Source organism: Cinclus cinclus, chromosome 18 (genome assembly GCF_963662255.1).
Source record: "Cinclus cinclus chromosome 18, bCinCin1.1, whole genome shotgun sequence".
Lineage (NCBI taxonomy): Eukaryota > Metazoa > Chordata > Aves > Passeriformes > Cinclidae > Cinclus > Cinclus cinclus.
The window spans coordinates 6,768,632-6,778,104 of record NC_085063.1 but is presented as its reverse complement, the minus strand read 5'-3'; the positions used below and the strand labels follow the sequence as shown (position 1 = coordinate 6,778,104).

The 9,473-nt window shown below is 43.2% G+C and overlaps 1 protein-coding gene across 1 annotated transcript in view; it reads right to left on the bottom strand.

Annotated features, from left to right (window-relative positions):
- Window positions 1-4,657: 4,657 nt before the first annotated feature.
- The window catches only part of RIMS4 (regulating synaptic membrane exocytosis 4), a 47,340-nt gene continuing 42,524 nt past the window's right edge, over window positions 4,658-9,473 (bottom strand). Inside the window, exons 3-6 of the mRNA XM_062505143.1 lie at window positions 7,908-8,020; window positions 7,166-7,267; window positions 6,773-6,912; window positions 4,658-4,876 (exon numbers count right to left, since the gene is read on the bottom strand). Of these exons, the coding sequence (XP_062361127.1) occupies window positions 4,658-4,876; window positions 6,773-6,912; window positions 7,166-7,267; window positions 7,908-8,020 (574 nt within the window). The remainder of the gene's footprint in view (window positions 4,877-6,772; window positions 6,913-7,165; window positions 7,268-7,907; window positions 8,021-9,473) is intronic.

The following is a 9,473-nucleotide window of genomic DNA, read 5'->3' as shown; positions in this document are numbered from 1 at the left end:
TAAGAGAGATCTCATGTCAATGGGCACAGACACTCACAGAGAAGTCTATAGGATGAATATATCTCACAAGGCAACAGCCCAGTCTGTGTTTTTTTACAATCAAAGTTAATATGGATCTTTTTCAAAAGTGATGTTGTCGAGATTGAAGACAATTATAAACTGTATCAACAATATGTACTACAGCCTGCAAGTCACAATCTGTGCACACCCAATGGAATATATTATTGCTTGGTAGCCTATTAGACTTTGTTTATAAAAAGATTTTTATACAGAGTACAGGATTATGACAAAACTAGCTAAGTAGTTCTCATCTTGAAAATACAACATCGATTCTTTCAACAAAGTAGCTGAGAGTTAATGAACAATAACAAATATTTACTAATAATTTTATGGCCAGTTTGAACAGAATTTCTTATAGGACTCTTCTCTGGTGTTTATTTACATACGCCTCTTTTCTTTTGGAAAATAGTTGATAAAATATAACAAGGAACATAGAAATCAAAAGAATGAATAAACTTCATACCAAGAACATCAAACATTTTTGAAAACACTAAATTATGTTACCTGTTAAAAAACATACATATCATTTTGTCTTTAAAGAAAAATATTTTTCCTGTTTTAAAATATTACCAACAGCATGTAATAAACTAACTTAAAATGAGTTTCATAAAAAAGTTGTCTTGCTGTCTAAACATTACTAAACATGCTTAGGTTGAGATTCTATTAACTGCCTCAACATCTTAAAAACAGCTCCTTTACAGGAACTTGTGATATTCATACTCCAGAACACCTGCAAATTTAGAACAGTACAATGATAAAGGATCTGGAGCTAGGAACAATAAATATATATTTTTATTCAAAGCAAATAATTCTGCAATGTTCTTTGAAACAATCCATGGCCAAGAAATGCTGGCCCTTACCCTGCCCACAGTGCCTGCAGTGCAAAGGGATGCTCCAGCAGCTTCAGCTGCAGGATGAGGACCCATGGATTGAACTGCAGAAGTGAGGACCTTGCCCATCCCAGCTGTGTTGGGGCAAAGGGAAAGAAACACCAGGAGACGGGGAAAATATCACATTTTTTTTGCCTGAATAAATCAGGACTGACCATGGTCACGGCTGCTTTTTGCTCAGAGCACACACAAAGAGGACAAAGCCAGGTACGAGGCTGCTGTCCCTGTCTGCAGGGGGCTCCCACTGGGGAGAGATCATTCTGCTCTCAGCTTCAGGATTTCTTTGTTTCCCATAATGCAGGTAACATTTAGGGATTGTCTCTCCACGTTTTTTTTGGCCAGCAATGCTCCCATTACCTTTACAGTGTAGCAGTTGGTGTTCAAGGAACAGAGAATCAACCCTGAGTTGGGCAGGTATTTATCTTTCCTCAGTCTCATCCCTCATAATCATTCACCAAACAAAAAATACTGTGACACATTTTTTTTTTCTTTTATTTAAGTCTCCTGCTCTTCCTCTCACCTTCCCTGACTGTAGCCAACAGCAAGACTCAGGCACAGAAAAAGACTCAGCCAGGACTTGCAAAGGGGACAAAAGTTCAGCTTTCAGCTGCTCATCACCATGGCAAAATGCTGCTTCATACACGACCACACAGGTAATCCCAACTCTCACATCACATCACATCACCTTAGACAGAAACTGACCAGCCAAATTTTTTGGGAAAAAGTGGGTTAGGCTTTATAAAAAGTAGGCTATTCCAAGCCTGAGACTTGTCTTGGATGCTACACTGTGAGTCTTAAATTGATGGGCAATAGAGGAGTTCTTTTTTGACTACAAAACACCATGGCCAGTGCAGGAATCACACGTATGAGTGAAGCAAGAATTTCAACTGTAGGGTACCACACAACTCCCCTGGCCTCACTCTGTGTCCCGTGGGCGCTCACAGAAGGGCTCCCACGAGTCTGCTTTGGGAAGGAAGGTCACCTGCACTTGCCAGTTCATGTGACTGTGCTGTGCTTGGCAGCCAGGGACTGCAGTGTTCACTTACTGGGGAGAAACAGGACTTGGAGTGAGTAAAACAAAAGCAAGAAGCACTGGACCACAATCAACCGTGTAAAAAATGATGAAGAAAATAGGATGGAGCAGACTGTGAAACTGCCTCCAAATTACAGAATTGGAGATGTTAACAAAACTAACACAACTAGAACCACAACTTCTTTATTTTACCCTGACAGCAACCTTTCAGCATGATTAAAACCAGACGGAACATAGTCCTCGGTGTTAAGGAGTCCTGTGGTAACTAAATTGGTCATCACTGAGCCTGCAGAGCTTTCAGAGGGGCAGGAAACGTTGCATCTGCCAGGCACAAAGGAACTGAGCTTTTTGACAGTCAGTCGTTAAACAACGTTTTCTGGGGAAATATTTTTGGCATATATAGTCTCCTACTCCCCATTAAAAACTGCAGAAATGCTGCATTCATCTTACTGGACACAGGAAACTCAGGATTAACTTAGCTCTTACTGGTAGATAATTCCTAAACTAAGTACCGATACAAAACTTTTGGCATAACTTAAAGACACAAGCCCTGTTGCCAAGTCTGGTGTGTACCTGGAGCTCCCCACAGTCCTTTTAAAGTCATAGTTATTAAAAGATCCAGTGCTACAAACCACTAAATCTACCTAATCTATTCTAGTTCATACACATATTGTACAATATTGCCTAGTACTCACTACATACCAAGAGGAAAAGATGCCAACTTGAATTACAGTAAATGAGCTTTTTAAAAAATAAAAATAAAAGAGAGAGCGCCACGACATAGTTTGACCAGCATGCAACAAACTTTCTTCAGCTAATATATAGAAATTGTCTAATACAATTAGAAAAAATAATTAGTGAGAGGCCAGAGACATATTTGATCAAGGAAATGAAGAGGTTTATGTGAAATGTTGAGGTTTTTGCCACTGAAGACTCAAAAAACTAGTCATTCTATGTCCCTTGTCCTCCTTCCCTCTCCTTTATATAATTTTTTACAGATTATTGTAAGGCCTATATAGTTTTTGCATCTATCCTGTAATTTATCTCAAAATAATTTAAAATGCCATGGACAAGCTAGGACCAAAAGCAACTGCTTTTACCATCCACTCAATACTCATGCTTTTACTCTAAAAAAGCTGAGGTCCACATGCAGAAATAAATGCTCAGTATTCCTCTATGACAGGCCAAGAATCTTCCCATTCCTACATGGGACACGGGACCTTCACTTTTAAACCACAAAGTAAAACATCTCCAAAAGCTTATTCTGGGACAGCAGTCATCAAATCCTCATTTAGGAACTAAGACAAAACCTAGCCAAAACAGAGCTATCAACAGAACGTCTTTGGAGATTCTCTGTGATTCTGGGTAATTTATTTGTCTAAAGGATCCAGCGCACTTCCTCCAGCACGTGGCTCTGCTGGCAGCAGCTGCCACAGCTCAGCAAATGTGCTTTACTCATTTAATGAACACAACACACGTGCTGTGACCACTGTGTCACCACATTCCTCACTCACTACCTCTGTACTTTGGAGATCACATCTCCTCTTGCAGGACACTTGACAATGTCTGTGTAATACCAAGACTGCCTAGAGCACCCCTCTCTCCACAATGAAGATTATTGGTTCTCCAGCACCTTCTTCTCAGTTGGCAAACTTTCTCCTGCACCCCCAGAACCCCCCATTTCCTCTCCTATGGCAGAATAAAACAGTCCTGCTTCAGGTCGGGGAAGGAAGGCAAGCATCTCCAGCAGATATGTACCAGTACCAAGGAGATGAAGGAAAAAAGGAGATAGAAGACATCATGACTGAAGGATGCACAGCAACAAGTAAGGGAGTCAGCAAGTTGCAGAATGTCTTATTTGACAATACAAAACACCTCAAGCTGCAAGTGTGATGTTCAGCTCCCACTTCTAGTGTTTTGGGAGCTTTTTCTTAGCAAAATTGTGGTTAATTAGCCTGCTAAACTCAAACTGTGTTTAAACTGTCTGCTCCAAGTAGGCGCTACTTGTTCTCCCACCACTAGCTTCATCAGCAGTGGTAGACACTGCAGTAAAGACACTTGCTGGTAATTTGGCACAGTTTGAAAACACAGCAACAACAGTGTTACAGCTAACATGACTCAGTGACAGGGAACTGATTCTAAAGAAAGAGTTGCAGGTTTCTTTCTTCTTCTTCTTCTTCCTCTCAGAAAGAAAGACATTATAAAAAGACCTAATGCTTCTTCTTAAACTTTCTGTTCCTGCTCTTTTTAGCCCAGACAATGATCTCTAAATTTTTCAGGTACTTTCTTGTGAAAGAACTCATTTTAGAAATTTCCAAGACACACAGCTAAGAGAAATTAATTCCTTACTCCCCCCAAATTCTTTCAAATGCTGCAACTTTCCAGGGTTAACACTGATCTGAAACAAGGGTCCAAGAATGACAGCAAGAGAAGTGAAACAAGAGGTGTATGTCTAATTTGACAACTAGGACTCATGCCCCATGGCACCTCCTCCTCGGATGGAGAGGGCACAGTGCCCTCCCCCTCGTCTTCTGTCTAAGGTCACTGGTTTATCCTCCTCTTCCAGCTCCACAAGAACTGATTGAACATGCATTGCGCTTGAGGTCAGAGTTCCAGCAAACAAAACCTTGACAGCATGTTTAAAAAACAAAAGCAGTTCCCCCTTCCTTACTCACTAAGACCTGTCACAGCAGGGTCCCACTGTGCTCTCCAGGGAAAGCTGTGAGGACTGACGCAGGAGCGGGCCCGTAGTGGGATCTACCATGGAGGAAGTTGGAAAGAGCTTGTACCAGCCGATTGCTAAAGTTGACAAATCCAGTTCTTCCAGGAGAACCCTGGCGACTCCCATGAAGTGCTTGCGCTCCATGCGTCCATAGTTTCCCCAGACTATCACCTTAGGGACAAGAAGGGGGAGCACAGTTAATCCTCCAACTTTCACACTTCCTTGGGAAGCACAAGTCTGACCAATCCTTCTATTCATCCAACTTTCTGGAGCTTTGCTACAGCCTGAGCAGACCAGAATTATTTACTCTACCGACAGGCGATACGAAGCTCTGGCTGATGACATTAATTTTTTTATTTTACATGTTTACAAATCCTAATGTTATCGGACTTTTTCTCCCCCATGGAAAGGACGTGAACGTGCATGTGGAAAAGTCCCCATTCTGCAGGGCAGGGGCAACACCTCTACAAAGTATCCTCAGGGCTGCAGTCCAACACCTGCAGGTAAAATCTGGTTCTGGCATATAACAAGCCTTGGACACACCAAAAGGTGGCCTGAGAGCAGGAGCAGCTCCTGATCTGTAAAAATAAACCAACAAAAAAAAAAAAAGGTGGCCAACAACTTGGGCCAAAAGCCAACAGTTTGAGGAGAAGAGCATTTCAACTTCTGCACAAGGAGCTCCTGTCACGGGGCAGATGGAGACGAGGCATGGCCAATCACCTGGAGGAAGGGCAGGAGCCAGGGACACAACACGAGGGGTACACGTGAGTGACATGCAGGGCAAGCAGCACAGACGGCCGAGAATGGCTCACAGACATAGAGGAAGGGCTAATGAAGAGCTGGCAGAGGAGCAGGGAAAGCTGAATCACACTTACGACACGATGGAGACCAGTGGGTGGAAGAACAGACGCAGTGAGGGTCATGGGCTTAGGCATGCTGGAAGTCTGCACATGGCCAGGTGGCCCTGTATGGCTCAAGACAAAGGTGACGACTGACTGCAGAGTGAGTCCGTGCTCTGAAGAGGAGAGGATGAGCAGGATATGTTATGATGACAATTAGTGATCTCTGGCTAATCCTGACAGCTTCTTTCCTTAGGATCCTAACAACCACAAAGCTACATTTTCTGTAAAATGAGGCAGGAGAGACAATGAATGTCAATCAAAAACCAAAAATTCACACACTAGGCCAGCAGGAGATGGAGCAAGCCACTGCACAAAGTGCATTTGGTGACATGGCTATCAGCAAAAAGCCAAGTTCCTCAATCTATTCTTGGAATAAGTGCCTTTCCTGACAGGTAGACAGCAGGTAAGGAAACCCACACAAGGCAAGAGCAGACCAAGCTAGGTCCCACTCCATTTCAGTCATAAATGTGCAGTCTTGTTGCATCAGGGGAAAATGTTTCTAATCAAGGTAAATGAGAAGTCACTAAAGAAAACAGTCCAGCAGGTTAGCTGGTAATTCATACGCCAGTGGAAGTAAACAATAGAAACTCCTGGATTAATTACATTAGTATTACAAAGAGATTTTAGCCAGCCTTTATTGGATGGAAAATATTCTTGTATGACTGAACAAATTGTGATTGAGCAAATCACTCTTTGCTCTGGAAACACAGGTACAGAGTTGAAAATATGAGTATGGCAGAAAACATATGGCAGTAACAGAAAAGAAGTAGAAAAGGGTAGGATATGTGACTGGGTGATGGCAAAGCAGAGTGCCCTGAATGTGGTGTATAAACATGGAAGGCAATCCATGCTGCAAAATCATTTAGCACCTATAGGTACCACCCATCTCCTAACTGGATGAGAAAAAAAGAAATCAAAAAAAATTTAAAATCAATCCTTTCCTGGTAGGCACTCATGGTACCTGGCAGGGTGTCAAATAATCATCAGCTTGAGTATGAAGAAAAATGGATTCCTTTCCCTTTGTTAAGTTCAGATCGAGTGCATTTGGCTTGATGTAAATATTAGCTTTTCCCATCTATGGTAATTAACCAGCACAACGGGACTTAGTATCTTCCATGAGAGGTGGAACAGAGAGAGAGGCAGACCTGAGACTTGCTCATCTTACCTGTAATACTTTGCCCTGGGGACTCTCAGCAAACAGTAACACCTGATTGTACAAAGGGTCTAAAGACTTGCGAGCCACTTTTGTCTTCTTTTTCGCAATGCACACACCATTCTCTAGCAGGTAAGCTTTGATGTAAGCAGCTGGAAAAAAGAAACATGGTCAAGTATGAAGAAAATTTTCATGCTTACTTTAGAAAAGATGGGAGTGCCATGTCTCAGGTGTTTTTAAAGAAGGCAGTTACAGCAGGGCAAAGATTTGCCCAAACAGCCTTGTTTTCAGTACCACGCACAGGCTGCTTTGTCCTGCCAAGCAAAAATTCAAATTTTCCCTATTCACAAGCATCGTGGGAGGCTGGAGCTCAGGGAAGTACCTTAGGAGATCAAAGCACCCTACCTGGCAGTGTTTTGGAGCCAGGTTTTGGTGTCAGTCCTCGAGCCTGAATGATATCCACTTCAAGCTGCCCATTTCGCTCTTGCAAGCCAATTTCCACGTCCCCTAAACCAAAATGTCAAAATATATAGAAGACTTTCAAAATAATACATCCTTGGGTTACAGAAATGTTTAAAAAACAATCTTTATGTCCCTCCTGCACAGGCTGTAACAAACTGTATGTGCCTGATTTCCTCCTGTATTACTCTGGAGTAGCTCCATAGTGATTCCAGGCCACATTTTCAAAAGCAAACTCGACCAGGAGCCCTCTAAAAAGGCTTTGGTGGCTCAGTCTCCTACTCTTTGTGGCAGCAAACTTCTCATCTCTCCCAAATGGAAGAACACAGGACTGCAAGCTGCTTTGGAAAATGCAATTATGGTGGACCACAACAAAATTCTTACAGAGTCTGGTGGACCTTAGAGAGAAATAAAAACCCCCACAGGATCCATTTTCAGGATTTCAGCTGCATTTTACTTAGTCTGTGCCATACAGAGCTGAGAGGGAAAAACACAAAGCTGCTGCTCTCCTCCTAATGCCACATTTGCTGCAGTCAGCAAAACCTTTCAGCCAAGCTCACTGGATTTAACAGAGAAATGGAGCAGGACAGTGTTAGATCAGCAGAAGCTGGACACATTATTAGGTGGCATGTAGGAGATGTCTGCTCAAGACTCAATTAAAGCCACCCAGCTCCCTTGTGCTCCTTACCCATCGAGGTGGTGGCCAAGGTCTGACGGCCAACGAACTGTGCAGGGCCCATGCTCCCCAGGAAGTCACTAAACTGCCCAGCAGATGCCAGATGGACTCCACTGAAATTCAAGCTGCAAAACAAAATCGTTTTGGCAAGTAGTTAATATGCATATTAAAGCAACTCAGTAACTAGAAAAGCAGATTTAATATATCTTTTAAATTAATTACACCTGTGGAAGCCTTTTTTTGAGCAAAACTCAGTGATTTCCACAGTTTAGTTACATGGAATCCATTTAAAATCTCTTTCCTTATCCAAAAAGCCCAATAATGGCTGCAGTCACCAGCTGGTCAATATTTGTTTTGCTATAGCCAATTTTCTCTAAGGAAAATCTCTGCCATCTCAGGCTCATATCTGGCCTGTCACCTCTTCAGGTAACAGATTCCTAGAACTGCTTATAGGATTTCTCTTGGTAGCAATCCCTTTCCAGTCTTAATTTCTAGGGGGAGAAATAATCCATTTAGAGCAGTAGTTAAAAGTGAGATGAGCAGGCAAGCATCAATCCCCTTGGGACTCAATTCCTTATTTATCTATCATACTCACACACATAGCAATACATCTCCTTTTTGATCAGTGGGTCCCATTTCCTACTGCTCAACACCAGAAGCTTCCACCCTGTCCACACTCTGTGGTTTTCATATCTGCTTCCATGACTGTAGTCACAAAGAGCATCTGAATATGGGCGGCAAGGCTAACAAGACAACATCCTCAAACACCAGCAGCATCTCTGCCACAGTCACCACTGCAAAACAAAAGCTGCTGGAGGACAGAGCCTCCAAATCTCATCACCAGGGACTGAGGCTGGCCCATGGCAAGCAACAGGTGCTGGTCACTGTACTAGGACATGTGTAGCAACAGAGAAGTGCTGAACTCTGTGGTACACTGATACAAATCAAGATTTACCCAGCTGTACCCTGATTTATGCAGCTGTTTTGGAGGTTGTAGAAAGAAGAACTTGCTGCAAATGGTAAGGAGGAGGCTTGAGGCCAGCATTTGACACCTACATTTGTCCCACAGGCATCTGCCAAGCCATGACACAGCTGCTGAGACACACGTCAGGAGCTTTGTGCTGGGATACCCACGCTGCCGTGCCGGGTGCTGCTCTCTGCCTGCTGCGTGCCAAAGTCAGGCACAATTACAAACCTCCTCCACTTCTCCCAACTTCCTTGAAGGGGGGCAATTACCCACGGAATGATACAGCCCCCCGTTCCTCAAATCTGTTTCTCACAAAGGATGCTGTGAGGAGGCTGCTTGTTGGGTACAAGAGATGGCAGAGAGGAGCCCTGCCTGCGGGGTGGGCTGGGGACCGCAGGCTCTCGCACAGCTGAGTCAGCCACAAAGGCTTGGTGATGCCCCCCTGCAAGCCAGTCACATTTCAAAGACATTTAAAAGAAAAGAAATTCTTTTCCAACCGGTTCAACCAGCAGTGTGTTAATTTCAGGTTGGGATTTCAGCTCGCATTAGCTGTTTGCAGACCTGCTCTCAGCCCCATGGGAATATTTATTTATTCTGACAGGGAGGACGAT